Source organism: Marmota flaviventris, chromosome 3 (genome assembly GCF_047511675.1).
Source record: "Marmota flaviventris isolate mMarFla1 chromosome 3, mMarFla1.hap1, whole genome shotgun sequence".
NCBI lineage: Eukaryota > Metazoa > Chordata > Mammalia > Rodentia > Sciuridae > Marmota > Marmota flaviventris.
Genome location: NC_092500.1, coordinates 61466078 through 61482756, shown reverse-complemented (window position 1 = coordinate 61482756; position 16679 = coordinate 61466078). Strand labels below are relative to the sequence as shown.

Below are 16679 nucleotides of genomic sequence, written 5' to 3'. Positions count from 1 at the left end.
TTTTATGTTCTAAAGAGGAGAAAAAAAGGATTGACAATGAAAAACCACACTGTACTCACAGAATTCATTCTAGTAGGGCTAACAGGTGATCCTGAGTTCCAGGTTGTGATTTTTATCTGTTTAATTATCACATATATATTGAGTGTCACTGGAAATATGACAATCATCACTCTCACCTTGGTGGACTCCCATCTACAGACTCCTATGTATTTCTTTTCAGGAACTTCTCTGTATTAGAAATCATCTTTACAACTGTCTGTATCCCTGGATTCCTGGGCACAATTATTACTAAGGACAAATCAATTTCATATAATAATTGCACAGCTCAAAAAAAATTGCACAGCTCAGTTGTTTATCTCCATCTTCTTGAGTATAACTGAATTTGACCTTCTAACGGCCATGCCCTATGATCGCTATATAGCCATCTGCAAACCCCTGCATTATACCACCATCATGAACAAGAGAGTCTGCATATTGCTTGTCTTTTGTGCTTGGTTGGCAGAATTCCTAAACATCTTCCCACCAGTTATTCTTTTTTTCCAATTAGATTTCTGTGGTTCCAATGACATTGATCACTTTGCTTGTGACCATTTCTTTCTATTGCAATTATCCTGCTCAGACAAATGGCTCTAGAAGTGATTGAATTTTCCTCTGCAGTAGTGATTCTGCTTTTCACTTTGGCATTAATAAATCTATCCTACATGTTCATCATGAGGACAATACTGATATTTCTTTTTGCCAGTCAGAGAAAAAAGGCATTTTCCACGTGTTCCTCTCACATGATTGTCATTTCCATCTCTTATGGAAGTTGCATATTTATTTATCTTAATCCCTCTGCAAAAGAAAGAGCATCATTGACCAAAGGGGTTGCTATTCTAACTACCTCTGTTGTTCCCATGATGAATCCATTTATATACACACTGAAGAATCAGCAAGTGAAGCAAGCCTCTAAGGCCACCATCCAGAAAGTGGTGCTTCTCTCTGGTAAATGAAATTATTAGTAATGTTAGGAAAAATAAGTTTCTTGTAAATGTTTTCTGTTATGTACAACCTCCCCAAACTTTCCTTCATTTATGGTTGTTAGGATTTTTCTTCCCCATGTCCTTCTTAAAATTTCCCCCATATTGTTCTTAATAAATTCTATAAAGCTAAATATTTCTTCAGAATTTTCTAATATTTCAAATATTTTATTCAAATGTATTTGGGCAAAGGAGAAAAACTGGATTAATGACTGTAATTTTAAATAGAAGTAGTTTGCTTTGGAACAGACAAAGGACATTTAGTTTGATGGAAAGTGGGTCAAGATAAATGTGGACTTCAGAAATTTTCATTCTTACCTGGTAATAAAAATAAATTTTAATGCTAAAAGTAATTATGACAATAATGAGGAGAAGTAGTAAGAGGATGAGAGGAGAAGATGAAATAAATTTTTTCAGTATTATTATATGGTTGACTAATTCTTTTTTTTTAAACAAGTCATACTTCTTTATTCACAAGGAGGAAAAAAATAATTGATGTAACAATGCATTTGCAATCATTAATGAGGAAGCAGATATACCATGGTAAACTATGGAAAATAAAAGGAGACGCAGAAACAAGATGCAGAGCCGGAAAAGAGGTGGGAGAATGACAGAGAGGCCAAGCTGTCAAGCTTTATTTATATCAATAGGTTACTTTAGGTCATTGGCATCATTAGTACATATTGTTCATTGTGCCGTTAGGCAGGTTATAGAGTTAGCAACACTATGCAACTCATTCCTGAGTTACATACAAAGGTGGAATGTACAATGTTAGCAGTTTTGTGTAGCTCTCAAGAAAGTCCATTGTATAAAGTTACTGTTATGAGGACAGGTTTAGTCTCAGTGAAACATTGTGGTTATCTAACAAGAGAGTTTTTTTATTCCCGGAAGCTATGTGCCTGAGATCAAGGGCAAGGCTGATAAGACTCTAGTGGCATTGCCACAGCAGCTAGACATAGCACATGTATTAGTTCCTAGGAGAAACGGCAAGGTGTTCTAAAGATGGGAAACAGAGCCAGTTGCCCAGCAGGAGTTAGCTCACAAGAGGAACACTTCCCTGTATATTCTCATGGTCAGATTCCCTACAAAACACTTGAAGAAACTTTGCTAAAATAAAATTACAATATATAACCATATCTTTTCTATTGGCAGCAATGGAAATTACTAGAAACTGCAGTCATGCTCTTTTCAAACGAACTTCATTAAAATCAAATAAGTGGTTTAAGAGGAAAAATTCAGTTTTAAGATCCTCAAAACATAGATCAAAGATGGAAATATTGATTTTTTTCCATCAATGATAAGAAGAAACAGAATACCCTGTTTAATTAAGATCTGACATTTAAAAATCAAAAGTATTTATGCTAAAAAAATCAAAAGATGAATTAGAACAATTACAGGTGAAAAATATCATTTGTGCATTTTCTAGTTTCATTCTATATCCAGAATACCAACAAGAGTTCTCAGATCCAGAGCCAAAGAATGGAATCTGAGCAAGAAATCTCAGTGTCACTTATATTTAATATGCACTGTATATGTATGATTCAGGTAAGGAAAAAGTTTATTAATCATGCATTAAAGACAAGGCAGACTGGTACTATTGCCAAACATGCACTGAGTCATATAGGATGTTGCTCAAAGTTCCTCATACTTAATGTTGCCATAAAATAATAAGTGTAAAAGCAGAAATATGTACACATCCCAAAGTAGTCTCTTCTTTTGCTTTCCTGAGCTTTCTCTGCATTCTATTTTTCTTTTGCCTTTTCTACAAGAGGTATTAACTGCTGGTATTCTGCTAAAGTCTTGAACAATTCCATAATGAAAGGCAGATAATTATTCTTTTGATATTTTCTATCTTCTATCTTTTTAAATTTCATACATCTTCTTCAATAAGCATCTGATTTTTGGCAACTTCTGATTGAATAGCACTTAACATATTAATACCCAGATCTGTGTCCATAGGTTCCTCTGCAAGTTGTCTTTGTAACTCTGCTGCCTTCTGCTGATGCATCATTTTTTCTGTTAGAAACACGGCCATTAAGCTAAATCGAGGCCATTAAGTTAAATCGAATTTCACCTTCACTGTACTTTTGTATTCTTTTTTCTATGATTGGTGGTACTAAACTCATCTGGTCATCTTGATTGTATGCAACTACATCAATTGGTTCTTCTCTTAATCCATCCAGTTCATACAGTCTTCCATCAACAGGAACATAACTAAAAAAGTGAAAAGCATCTTCTTCTTTGGCTGATGTCTTTGCATCAAATTCAAATGTTTGCTCTCTGAAAAAACTGTGGTGTATCTGTTGAATCATATCCGAATTGCTGAAGGCCAAACCCTTCATAACTGCATCAAAACTTTGTGAAAATTCTCTAAACTCTGATAATGTCTCTCCTAAATGGACATCTTGATGGGTACAGTTCAATACACACTTACAATGGCTTGTGTTGCACATGCATTTTTAATTACTGGCTTCACGAAATATATCGTGTCAAGTCTGAACTCCTTAACACAGTGCATCCTGGTCCTTCTGGCTGCCACTTGAGAAGAAAAATTAACTTTAACTTTTCAAAATTTAACTTTTTTTCAAAATTTAACTTTAACTTTTCAAAATTCTCAGGTTCTAAACTCCGTATTTCTTCTACTTGGGCCCCTTGGTAACCGAATCCTTGAATGAGCTCGGTAAAGACCCAGGAGAGACTTTCCATGAGGCACCACTCCCCGGCCTTGCAGGACTCCATGGCCTTCTCCGCTGCCTCCAGCACCAGCTACAGTGGGTCACAGATCTCAGCAAACCCGCAGCGGAGCACTAATTCTTGAAACAGTTGCCATTACCTACGAATCTAGAGTGTAGTTTTTGATATAATTTTTTCAATAAAACCTAGGGGCTCATTTAATTCTTTCAACAATTTTATGAGGTATATATAATTGATATTTTTCATTACTCCAAGGTATTTTTCTTTAGATATATTAAATAACTACAAAATTATATACATATGAGAGAACATAAAATGTAAAACTTAACAAGAAAAATAAAATCAATCAGATTAAATCATGTTATAAGCAGGTACAAAATACCATAATGAATCCCATCATTCTGTATAATTAATATGAAGTAATAAAGAAAACCTGCACATGAAAAAATGACGGGAATTATGATAAATTGGTGAACGTTTAACAACTTACTGAAGAACTGAAATTGAGAGTCTAGAAATGACTTTAGAATTTTTAATAGTAGGGGTAAGAAATGACACCTCTTGTGATAATATTCTATTTACTCTATTTTTGTATTAAGCAAATCATATGCAGGATTTATTTTATAAATTCCCTTAGAAAATAAGTAGTGATATTTGTAATTTATAGCAAATGAACAAAGTGAAGTAGATGTTGAGAATTCAATATTTCAGAGATTACACCTTGCAATTATGGGATAAATCTACTTCTCTAATATCACAAACCAGATTTATAAATTTCCAATACACTGATTTTCATTTGAAATATTGTATTAAAAATTTCTGATAAACACCAGAATTGTTAGAGAAATTTCCATTATTTCTATTATTATTAATTCAGGTAATCATTAATTATCTTATGACAGGATTGGTGGATATTGTGAGGAAAAAGAGTGATTCTGTCTTAAATGTTCTAAAATTTTCATGGGGAGAAATAGTCCAGGCAAAAAAGTCCAGCTCTCTATTCACCTCACAGATAGTTTCTTTTGCTGAGAAGAAGCTTTTTTAGTTTGAATCCACCACACTTATTGATTCTTGATTTTAATTCTTGTGCCAAAGGAGTTTATTAAGGAAATAGGGGCCTAATACCACATGATGGGGATTAGGGCCTAATTTTTCTTCTATTAGACTCAGGGTCTCAGGCTTTATTCCTAGGTCCTTGATCCATTTTGAGATAAGTTTTTGACATGGTGAGTGATAGAACTTTAATTTCATTTTGTTGCATATGGATTCCCAGTTTTCCCAGCACCATTTATTGAAGAGGCTATCTTTTCTCCAGTGTATGTTTTTGGCACCTTTGTCTAATATAAGATAATTGTAATTTTGTGGGTTAGTCTCTGTGTCCTCCTCTGTAACATTAGTCTAGAGTCTGCTTTGGTCCCAATACCATGCTGTTTTTGTTACTACTGATCTGTAGTACAGTTTAAGGTCTTGTATAGTGATGCCACCAACTTCACTCTTCCTGCTAAAGATTGCTTTAGCTATTCTGGGTCTCTTATTTTTCCAGATGAATTTCATGACTTTTTTTTTTTCTATTTTTATGAGAAATGTCATTGGGATTTTGATTGAAATTGCATTAAATCTGTATAGTGTTTTTGGTGGTATGATCATTTTGATAATATTAATTCTGCCTTTCCAAGAGCAAGGTAGATCTTGCCATCTTCTAAGGTCTTCTTTGACTTTTTTATTTAGGGTTCTGTAATTTTCATTATGTATATCTTTCACCTCTTTCTTTAAGTTGATTACCAAGTTGTTGTTTTTTGATTTTGAGGCTATTGAGCATGGGGTAGTTTTCCTCATTTCCCTTTCAGAGGATTTGTCACTGACATACAGAAATGCCTTTGATTTAGGGATGTTGATTTTATATCCTGCTACTTTGCTGAATTCATTTACTAGTTCCACATGTAAAAGGTGGAACTTTTACATTCTTCTAGATATAGAATCATGTCATCAGCAAACAGTGCCATTTTGAGTTCCTTTATTTTTTCTATGTGCATCCCTTTGATTTCTTTTGTCTGTCTAATAGCCCTGGCCAGTGTTTCAAAAACTATGTTACATAGAAGTTGTAAAAGAGGGCATCTCTGTCTTGTTCTAATTTTTTAGAGGGAATGCTTTCAATTTTTCTACATTTAGAATGATATTGTCCTGGGGCTTAGCATAGATAGCCTTTATGATGTTGAGAAATGTTCCTGTTATCCCTGAATTTTTTAGGGTTTGAACATGAAGGGGTGCTGTATTTTGTCCAATGCTTCTTCTGCATCTGTTGAGATGATCATATGATTCTTATCTCTAAGTCTATTGATGTGATCAATTACATTTATTGATTTCCCTATGTTGAAGCTACCTTGCATCCCTGGGATAAATCCCACTTGATCATGGTACACAATCTTTTTGATATGTTTTTGTATTCAATTTGCCAGAATTTTATTCAGAGTTTTTGTATCTATGTTCACTAGAGACATTGGTATGAAGTTTTCTTTCTTTGATATGTCTTTGTCTGATTTGGGAATCAGAGTGATATTGGCCTCATAGAATGAGTTTGGAAGTGCTACCTCTTTTTTCTATTTCCTTAAATAAATTGAAGAGTATTTATATTAGTTAGTTCTTCTTTAAAGGTCTTGCATAACTCACCTTGTATCCGGTCCGGGGTCTTTCTTGATTGGTAGACTTTTGATGGCATCTTCTATTTCGTTGCTTGAAATTTATCTGTTTAAATTGTGTATATCATTGGGATTCAATTTGGGAAAATTATATGACTCTAGAAATTTTTTGATGCCTTCAATATTTTCTATTTTATTGGAGTACAAGTTTTCAAAATAATTTCTAATTATGTTCTGTGTTTCTGTAGTAATATTTACTTTTTCATCATGCATGTTAGTAATTTGAGTTTTCTCTCTCCTTCTCTTGGTTAGCGTTGCTAAGAATCTGTCAATTTTATTTATTTTTGCAAATAAACAACTTTTTGTTCTGTCAATTTTTAAAAAAAAAATTTGTTGTTTTAATTTCATTGTTCTCAGCTCTGATTTTAATTATTTCCTGTGTTCTACTGCTATTGGTATTGACTTGTTCATCCTTTTCTATGGCTTTGAGATGTGTAGTTAATTCATATATTTGTTGACTTTTTCTTCTTTTAAGGAATGAACTCCATGCAATGAACTTTTCTCTTAGAACTGCTTTCTGAGTGTCCCGGATATTTTGATATGTTGTATCTGTATTCTCATTCACCTCTAAAATTATTTAAATCTCCTCCTTGATGTCTTTTGCAACCTATTGATCATTCAGTAGTATATTATTTAGCCTCCAGGTGTTGGAGTACCTTTTGTTTCTTATTTTATCATTGATTTCTAATTTCATTCCATAATGATCTGATAGAATGCAGGGTAGTATCTCTACCTTTTTATATTTGCTAAGAGTTGCTTTGTGGTATAATATATGGTCTATTTTAGAATACTTTCCATGTGATGCTGAGAAGAAAATGTATTCTCTAGTTGAAGGATGAAATATTCTATATATGTCAGTGAAGACTATGTTATTGATTGTATTATCGAGTTCTATATTTTCTTTGTTCAGCTTTGGTTTGGAAGACCCTAATCTACTGATGAAAGAGGTGTGTTAAAGACACCCAAAATTATTGAATTGTGGTCTATTTGACTCTTAAACTTGAGAAGAGTTTGTTTAATGAATGTAGATACTCCATTGTTTGGAGCATATATATTTACAATTATATTTGTAATGGTTAATTCTTGTTGGCATATGGTTCCCTTGAGCAATATGTAACATCCTTCTTTATCCTTTTTGATTGACTTTACCTTGAAGTCTACTTTATTTGATATGAGGATGGAAACCTCTACTTGCTTTCACCATCCATGTGAGTGGTATGATTTTTTCCCAACCCTTCACGTTCTGTCTGTGGATGTTTTTTCTTATGAGATGAGTCTCTTGGAGACAGCATATTGTTGAGTCTTTTTTTATCCAATCTGGTAGTCTGTATCTTTTCATTGGTGATTTTAGGTCATTAATATTCAGGTTTATTATTGAGACATGATTTGTATTCCCAGCAATTTTTTTTTTATTTTTGGTATTTAATATGACTTGGTTTCTCATGTGATTAGATTTTCCTTTAGTGTAATACCTACCTCTGCTGATTTTCATCATTGTTCTTTATATCCTCTTTATGAAATATTTTGCTGAGGATGTTCTGCAGTCCAGGCTTTCTAGTTGTAAAATTTTAACTTTTGTTTATCATGGAAGGTTTTTATTTCATCATCGAATCTAAAGCTTAGCTTTGCTGGATGTCAGATTCTTGGTCGGAATTCATTTTATTTCAGAGCTTGGTATATGTTGTTCCATGATCTCCTGGCTTTGAGGGTCTGGGTTGAAAAATCTGCTGAGATACAAATTGATCTCTCCCTGTTGTGATCGGGTTCCTCTCTCGTGGCTTTTAAGATTCTTTCCTTATTCTATATGCTAGGCATTTTCATTATAATGTGCCTAGGTGTAAATCTGTTGTAATTTTGTATATTTGGTGTCCTACAAGCCTCTTGTATTTGGTTTTTGCAATTTGTTCTTCATGCTTGGGAAATTTTCTGATATTATCTCATTGAAGAGATTGTTCATTCCTTTGGTTTCAAACTCTGTGCCTTCTCTATCCCAATAACTCTTCGATTTGGCCTTTTGATGCTGTCCCATAATTCTTGGATGTTCTTTTCATGGTTTCTTACTATATTCACTGTGTAATCCACTTTATTTTCCAGATTATATATTTTGTCTTTATTATCAGACATTCTTTCTTTAACATGATCTAGACTGTTGGTTATGCTTTCTATTGAGTTTTTTATTTGGTTTCTTGTATACTTCATTTCAAGAATTTCTGAGGTTTTTTTTCAGAGTCTCTATCTCTCTTTTGAAGTAATCTTTTGCTACCTGTATTTGCTTTCTTATCTCTATTGGAGTGATCAATTTTTGTCTGTATTTGCTCATTTAGATAGTTCTTTAATTCACAGATTATGGTTATTTTAATTATGAACCTTCTGAACTCCTTTTCTGACATTTCATCTACTTTGCTGTCCATAGGTTCTGTTATTACAGTGTCCTGGTTTGTTTGGGACACTTTACTCCCTTGTTTTCTCATGTTGTCTATGTGTCTTCCTTTCTTGCAGTGTGGATCTGAGATATTACAGTTTCTTCCCTATATTCTTGTAGTACCCATGCAAATTGTCTGTACCTCAACTCTATGTTGGGCTTCCAGACCCTGCTGGTGTCCCTCAATCTATATTACTGCATCTGAAGTTGGTGGTGGCAATAGCAGAGGTAACTCGAGATAATAGTTAAGGTGTCCCAAGATGGAAGCAATGTCTTACAGAGATAGGGCTGAAAAGGTGGGCCTCACACTCTCTTTTGGATGCCTGCTCTGAGAAGCAGCTGCTTCTAGGCCCTTTCTGCTGTCAAAAGTTAGGATTTACTGTGTGGGGAAGTTAATGGCAATTAATGCAGTGTCTCAAGATGGAAGTGAGTTAGGCTTAGGCTCCCAGGGGAGGAACTCAGACCTACTCTGGACTTGGGTCCTACACAAGTCGCTGGGGGTGGATGTGGGCCAGGTCCGGCCTCCCGCAGTAGTCTACTGGTTGGAAGAGGTGTTCCTGTGCTGGAGTCTGGGCTCAGGTGGGTGTCTGCCCGCAGAGGAGGGGATGGACCCGATTGTACTGTGAGCCTGGGACCCACCAGGGTAGTGTGGGCAGATCTGGGCTGGATCTGGGCTCCTGGGGTAGTCTGCTGGTCAGAAGGGGCTGTCCTGTGGCGGAGGTTGGGCTCCTGTGGGTCAATATCCTTCTCTTCACACTGAAAATTTTTCAGAGAATTGAAGAAATATTTTTAATTAAAAATAATTTTTTAAAATAGCCTTGCAATTAACTTATGGGAATATTTATGGGGAAAAGATATACTTAGACTATTGGACTCATTAAAACTAATATGACTTGTGATTTTAATCCAGGTCTCAGTTACACAGTGTTTTCTAAGGAATTTTTACACATAGATTCTGATTTCTTAGACATATTTTTACTGGGGAATTTTTTATGACTATATTGATTGCTATCATATCTTTATATTTTTGAATTATTTAGTATTAAAGTAAAAAAAAAAGTATGAATTAGCAAAACATCTGATTTTGAGTTTGTGATTTAAAAGGCATTTGCCATATCAAGAAATAGATGGGTCAACAAGAAATATTAAAGAGTTTCTGCTTTGGCAGCACATATACTAAAATTGGAATGATACAGAGAATGTTGTCATGATCCATGTGCAATGATGACATGCAAATTTGTGAAACATTCAATTAAAAAATATTTCAAAAATTCAGGGAGAATAATGGGCTTTTAAATTATTCAAAAGTAGTTTGCCACAAAATTTAAATAATTTTTAAATAATACAAACTCTTTAATCTATTTCTCTTTGTTTATCAAATATTTGCTGTGAAAATAACCAGAAAGATTTTCTTTTCAATAAAGTCCAGAGAGAATTCTAAAAGGGTACATGCAACCAGACATGGAAAAAAAAAACTTTGTATTTTAATTATTATTAGGCTATTTTGTTTATATCTTAGACTCTTTGTTTATATCTGAGGCTTCTGCAGTCCTCATGGACAATAGCCCAAGAGCCTGCACGTAAGTGACTTTATGATTATTCCTCTCTCAGTGGACTCCATCAGAGATGAGCAAAACTTTTATGATGAAATACTTTGTAAAAAAGTTTTATAGAATAAAAATAACTAAAGCCTTCAAAGACAACCTCTATTCTGGCAGATAATCATGGAACCTGGATGACACAAGATTGGAAAGGTCCTTAAATATCCATGGTTATTCCATTTTTCTCATTTTAAGATGCATAAATATACCAGAATTCAAAAAAAATTGTTTTTTTTAGATTTTTGACTTTGCCTGCCTTGACTACAGAGTGAGATCCCTTTAACTTAATAGACTCAGCCTTGTTAGAAATACATCTCTTGCAGTGGAAGAACTGAATTGTTTGCCAGTTTATTGACCCACTTTAAAAAGAGAGCCAAGATATTATGAAATTTTTAAATTAATCAAATACTAATGAAAATGAATACTTCTTAAGGAGAAAATAAAATATATTTATTTAGGAAATTCATTCATTTATTTTTAAAGTATCTCTACATTATTTAGCTTTAAATTTTGTTTGATGCAACAAAATTGAATATGTTAATAAATCATTTTTTTATACTTCCAAAAATTGCTGCATGAACAAGGAAACTAGATGGATCAAAGCAAAACAAGGTAAAAATATTTTTTAAATTGTTTGTTACTGTAATGTGATGATTCAAATACTGACATTGTTATAAAATAGTGGCTAAAGATAACATGGTATGATTATATATAATATTCCTAATTTAGAATATATGTAATACTGCTATGTTAGATAGAGATAATTCTTTAGCTGTAAATTATGACAAAATTAAGGAAGTGTAAAATGAAATGATTAAAATCTGCTTCTTCCTAAAATGCCGTATACATTTTGGTGCTTGATAGAATTATAACTTCAGCAGCCTAGGGATATCGAATGCAAACTCTTGTTTGTTGATATGAAAATAGTTTCATGTGCAGTATTTCACCTGTAAATATTCTATTTCTACACTTAAAATACTATAATCAAAAAGAGAATTTGTTTTGCCTTATGCCTCTCCTTAGGTTTCTGCCATGGTTGACCAGGGAAGAAACAACCACACAGAAGTTATTGATTTCATTCTCATAGGATTTGAGGTCAGCCCAGAACTCCATCTTCTCCTCTTCCTGATATTTCTGCTTGTCTATGTCATGATCCTTCTAGGGAACATTGGGATGATGACCATTATCATAACTGACCCCCGGCTGAACACACCAATGTATTTCTTCCTAGGCAACCTGTCTTTTGTTGATCTCTTCTATTCATCTGTTATTGCACCCAAGGCCATGACCAACTTCTGGTCTGAAAGCAAGTCCATCTCCTTTGCAGGCTGTGTGGCCCAGCTCTTTCTATTTTCACTCTTCATTGTGACGGAGGGATTTCTCCTGGCAGCCATGGCTTATGATCGCTTCATTGCCATCTGCAACCCACTCCTCTATTCTGTTCAGATGTCAGCACGTCTTTGCACTCAGTTGGTGGCTGGGTCCTATTTTTTTGGCTGTGTAAGCTCAGTTCTTCTAACTAGCACAACATTTAATTTGTCCTTTTGTGCTTCTCGGACCATTGACCACTTTTATTGTGACAGTCGCCCACTTGAGAGATTATCTTGTTCTGACCCTTTTGTCCAGAAAATGGTAACTTTTACCTTATCTATCATCATTATCTTGCCAACCATCTTAGTCATTATTGTTTCTTACATGTATATTGTGTCCACAGTTCTAAAGATTCGCTCCTCCGAGGGCCGCAAGAAAGCCTTCTCCACTTGCAGCTCCCACCTAGGAGTCGTGAGTGTGCTGTATGGGGCTGTCATCTTCATGTACCTCACCCCTGACAGGTTTCCTGAACTGAGCAAAGTGGCCTCCTTATGTTACTCCCTAGTCACACCTATGTTGAACCCTTTGATTTACTCCCTGAGAAACAAAGATGTCAAAGAGGCTCTTAAAAAACTTCTAGGAAAGAAAAATGGTATTCTATGATTACTATTTCTGCTCAAACAGTTGTATTGTTGCTATTTGTTTCATACCTCTTGTGACCACTAATGTTATTCTCCTTAAAATGACAAAAGTACTGTTAGTAGCATTTTCCAGGTGATGTACCCTTGCCCAAGGGTCCTTCTTCCCCCTCTTGGACATCATTAATCCTGAAAATCCTGGATATGAGAGATGCTCTGGAAGTTAGGGAATTATTTTCAGGATAAATCCTCTCAATGATCTCTAATTACATTTTATTTCACAGAATCAATGTGTATGCCATACGGTTGAACAATGTTTTCATATTTTATTATACTGTTCAAACAAATCTTTAACTAGTATGTGTCTTTGGGCTTGTCCTTCCTTGTATCTGCAATTATGGGTAATTCACAGATGCCTATTTTTTATATGCTATATTTTTTCAACCGTATAGCTAGTTCCATTAATATATGTAGTGGTAATGAAATTTTCACCTTGATTAAATATTTTATATGTGTTACACACCAAGGAAATAATAATAGTAATGATCCAACTATAGATAGCTTCACTACGTACATTAACTTGGAAAGTTTGATTTCTAGCATGCCAGGAATTTTGGATACTCTGAAGCACTTAGTTACTGGATCCTAATTCAAAAACTGAAAGGGAAATAGAAACTTAAAATACTTTTGAGCACTCATTCCCTTAATTCAGATATTTATAATTTTGTCTGTGTTAATTATTGCCAAGGAGCAATTGAAAGAGGAATGAAGGGAGTCATCAAAACAGAGTGTGGCCTCCCTATTGTATATGATGATCATTCCCACATTAATCTTTTTATTTACTCTGTAAGAAATAAAAATACTATAAAAGCTCTAAGAAATATCCTGGGGAAAAATATTTTTCTACTAGTGCATATTAATTTTACAGAAGAGTAGGTTTCAGTGTGGCACATCTGTACATACCTATAACATCATTTTATCAATTTCATTATACAGTATTTTCCTTACCTTACCCTGCTCAAATTCTTCCCTCTTTCCTAATAGTCTCCTTCTGTCCTTTTATTTTCTTCTATCTTCTGTATGTGAGAAAAAATATTTGATACTTGTCTTTCTAAGTTTGGCCTATTTTGCTTAATATGCTGTCCTCCAGTTCCATCTGTTTTCCTGAAAATGAGTTCATTTCATTCTTTATGGCTGTTTAAAACCCCATTGTGCATATATACCACATTTTCTTTATGTATTCAAGCATAGATGGACACCTAGGGATACATTTTTTGTGTATTATAAACTCGATGATATCCAATAACATTTTATGTCAAAAAATCAGTGTGTATGTCATAGTATTAACCAATGTTTTTATATTTTATTATACTGTTCTAACAAATCTTTTTTCAAGTGTTTAAGTTAGCTATTGAGAATTATACTGTAAAAATATGTTAAAGTTACACTGACTTTAATTCTTTGCATAAATATCAAGCAGTGGTACAGCTGGATCATGGGTTCTTTAATCTTACATTTTTGAAGAACTTCCATACTTATTTCCATAGTGGCTATACTAATTTACATTCAAATCAATCTTTTGTGCAGTTTCCTTTTCCCTGTATCCTCACCAGCATTTATTGTTGTTTGTATTCTTTTTAAAATTTTTATTTATTTATTCTAATTTCTTATACATGACAGAAGAATCCATTTCAATTCATAAAATACACATAGAACACAATTTTTCATATTTCTAGTTGTACACAAAGTAGAGTCACACCATTCATGTTTTCATACATGTACTTAGGGTAATGATGTCCATATCATTCTACCATCTTTTCTACTCCCATGCCTCCTTCCTTCCCCTGTCTCCTCTTTTCTCTAGTCAAAGTTCCTCTATTATTCCCATTATCCCACCCATTCCCATTATAGATTGGCATCCACATATCAGAGAATACATCTAGCCTTTGTTTTTTTGGTATTGGCTTACTTCACTTAGCATTCTCCAACTCCCTCCATTTACCTGCAAATGCCATGATTTCATTCTCTTTTAATGCTGAGTAATATTCCATTGTGCATATATATCACAGTTTCTTTATCCATTTAGCTATTGAAGGGCATCTAGGTTGCTTCCACAACTTAGCTATTGTGAATTGTGCTGCAATAAAATTGATGTGGCTATGTCACTGTAGTATGCAGTTTTTAAGTCCTCTAGATATAAACTGAGTGGATTTCTGGGTCAAATGGTGGCTCCATTATGAGTTTTCCAAGGAATCTCCATACTGCTTTCCAGATTTGTTACACCAATTTGCAGTCCCACCAGCGATGTATGAGGGTGCCTTTTTCCCCACATCCTGGCCAAAACTTATTATTGTTTGTATTCTTAATAGCTGCCATTCTGACTAGAATGGGATGGAATCTTAGAGTAGTTTTGATTTGCATATCTCTATTTGCTAGAATGTTGAATATTTTTTTCATATATTTGTTCATTGATTGTATATCATCTTCTGAAAAGTGTGTGTTCACTTCTTTGGCCCATTTATTGACTTGGTTATTTGTTTTTTTTTTTTTTTTTTTTTTTTTTTTGGTGTTAAGTTTTTTGAGTTCTTCATATATCCTAGAGTTTAGTGCTCTATCTGATGTTCTTGTGGTAAAGATTTGCTCTCATTCTGTAGGCTCTCTCTTTCACCTCACTGATTGTTTCTTTTGCTGAGAAGAAGATTTTTAGTTTGAATCCATCCCATTTATTGATTCCTGGTTTAATTCTTGTGCTATAGGAGTCTTATTAACAAAGTCAGAACCTAATCCCACATGATGAAGATTTGGGCTTACTTTTTCTTCTATTAGGCTCAGGGTCTCTGGTCTAATTCCTAGGTCCTTGATTCACTTTGAGTTGAGTTTTGTGCATGTTGAGAGATAGGGGCTTAATTTTATTTTGCTGCATATGGATTTCCAGTTTTCCCAGCATCATTTGTTGAAGAGGTTATCTTTTCTCTAATATATGTTTTTGGTACCTTTGTCTAATCCGAGATAACTGTATTTATGTGGGTTTTCTCTGTGTCTTCTATTCTGTATTATTGGTCTACATGTCTATTCTGGTGACAATATCAAGCTGTTTTTGTTAGTATTGCTCTGTACTATAGTTTAAGCCCTGGTATAGTGATGCCACCTGCTTCATTCTTATTGCTAAGCATTGCTTTGGCTATTCTGGGTTGTGTTTGTATTCTTGATGATTCCAATTCTGATTGAAGTGAGATGCAAATCTTTTTTTTTTTTTTGAGATCAAATCTTAATGTAGTTTTGGTTTGCATTTCCCTGATGGATAAAAATGTTAAGAATTCTTCATTAAATTATTGGCCATTTGTACTATTTTTTTAAAAAAATGTCTCTGTAGTTAATTTGCTCATTTAATAGGTGATTTGAAAATTTTTTGTTGTTTCTGGTTTTTTTTTTTTGAGTCATATGTTTATTCTGTGAATACTCTTTCCAGAGAATAGCGAGCAATTTTTTTCTCAATTGCATAGGCTGTCTCTTCACTCTGTTGTTTCATTTCATGTGAAGAAGATTTTTAATTTGGTGTCACTGCATTTATCAATCTTTGATATTTTCTGAGCTATAAGAGTCTTATTCAGGAGTCTTACCTTTGCCTATATTTTGGAGCTTTCCCCTATTTTTAATAGCATTTGAAAATTTGGGAGTAATACACCAAATACCTATGTCTTTCATCCACTTTGATAGTTTTCTTCTGTGTGTGTGCAGGTGAGTAGTGAGGATCTAGTTTAATTCTTCTGCATGTGGATATCCATTTTTCCCAGCCCCATTTGCTGAAGAGTCTTGTCTTTTCCCTAATGTATCTTTTTGGCATCTTCTCTCTCTGTCTTGTATTCTATTCCACTGGTCTATATGCCTGCTGTTTTTTTTTTTTTTTTTTCAGTTTCAGGTTCACATATTTCTATTACTATTATGTCCCTATATTATTTAATAATTTTATAAGAGAAATTAGAGGTGAGAAATAAATAAAAGGAACACAGATAAGAAAGAAAGAATTTGAATTTTCCTTATTTTCGGATGATATATCTTTATTCACTTTTCCCAGCACCAGTTGTTTAAAAGGCTAACTTCTCTCCAACATATGATTTGGCAACTTTGCCAAATATCAGATAACTATATCTGTGTGGGTTTATCTCTGTTCTATTCTATTTTTTCCCATTTGTCTTTATGTGTCACTTCCAATACTATACTGTTTTTGTTTTTGTAACTGTAGTATAATGTTTTATCAGGAATTGTGATGAATCCATCACCACTGTTCTTTGTCAACA

At 33.9% G+C, this 16679-nt stretch overlaps 1 protein-coding gene, 1 non-coding gene and 1 pseudogene across 2 annotated transcripts; 2 read left to right on the top strand and 1 right to left on the bottom strand.

Annotated features, from left to right (window-relative positions):
• Positions 1-2635: 2635 nt before the first annotated feature.
• On the bottom strand, positions 2636-10040 carry LOC114086439 (ubiquitin carboxyl-terminal hydrolase isozyme L5-like; annotated as a pseudogene).
• On the top strand, positions 9988-10096 carry LOC114088792 (U6 spliceosomal RNA). Its single transcript, XR_003582058.1, has one exon. It is a non-coding gene; the product is annotated as a U6 spliceosomal RNA (small nuclear RNA).
• Positions 10097-11434: 1338 nt separating this feature from the next.
• LOC114085879 (olfactory receptor 9K2-like) lies at positions 11435-12406 on the top strand. The gene has a single exon (XM_027927200.1). The coding sequence runs from the start codon at positions 11465-11467 to the stop codon at positions 12404-12406; it is 942 nt and encodes a 313-aa protein (XP_027783001.1). The 5' UTR covers positions 11435-11464.
• The last annotated feature ends 4273 nt before the right edge of the window (positions 12407-16679 follow it).

What these genes read in the sequence shown, in the direction of transcription:
- LOC114085879 (XM_027927200.1), top strand. Translation starts at nt 11,465, where the DNA reads ATGGTTGACCAGGGAAGAAACAACCACACAGAAGTTATTGATTTCATT.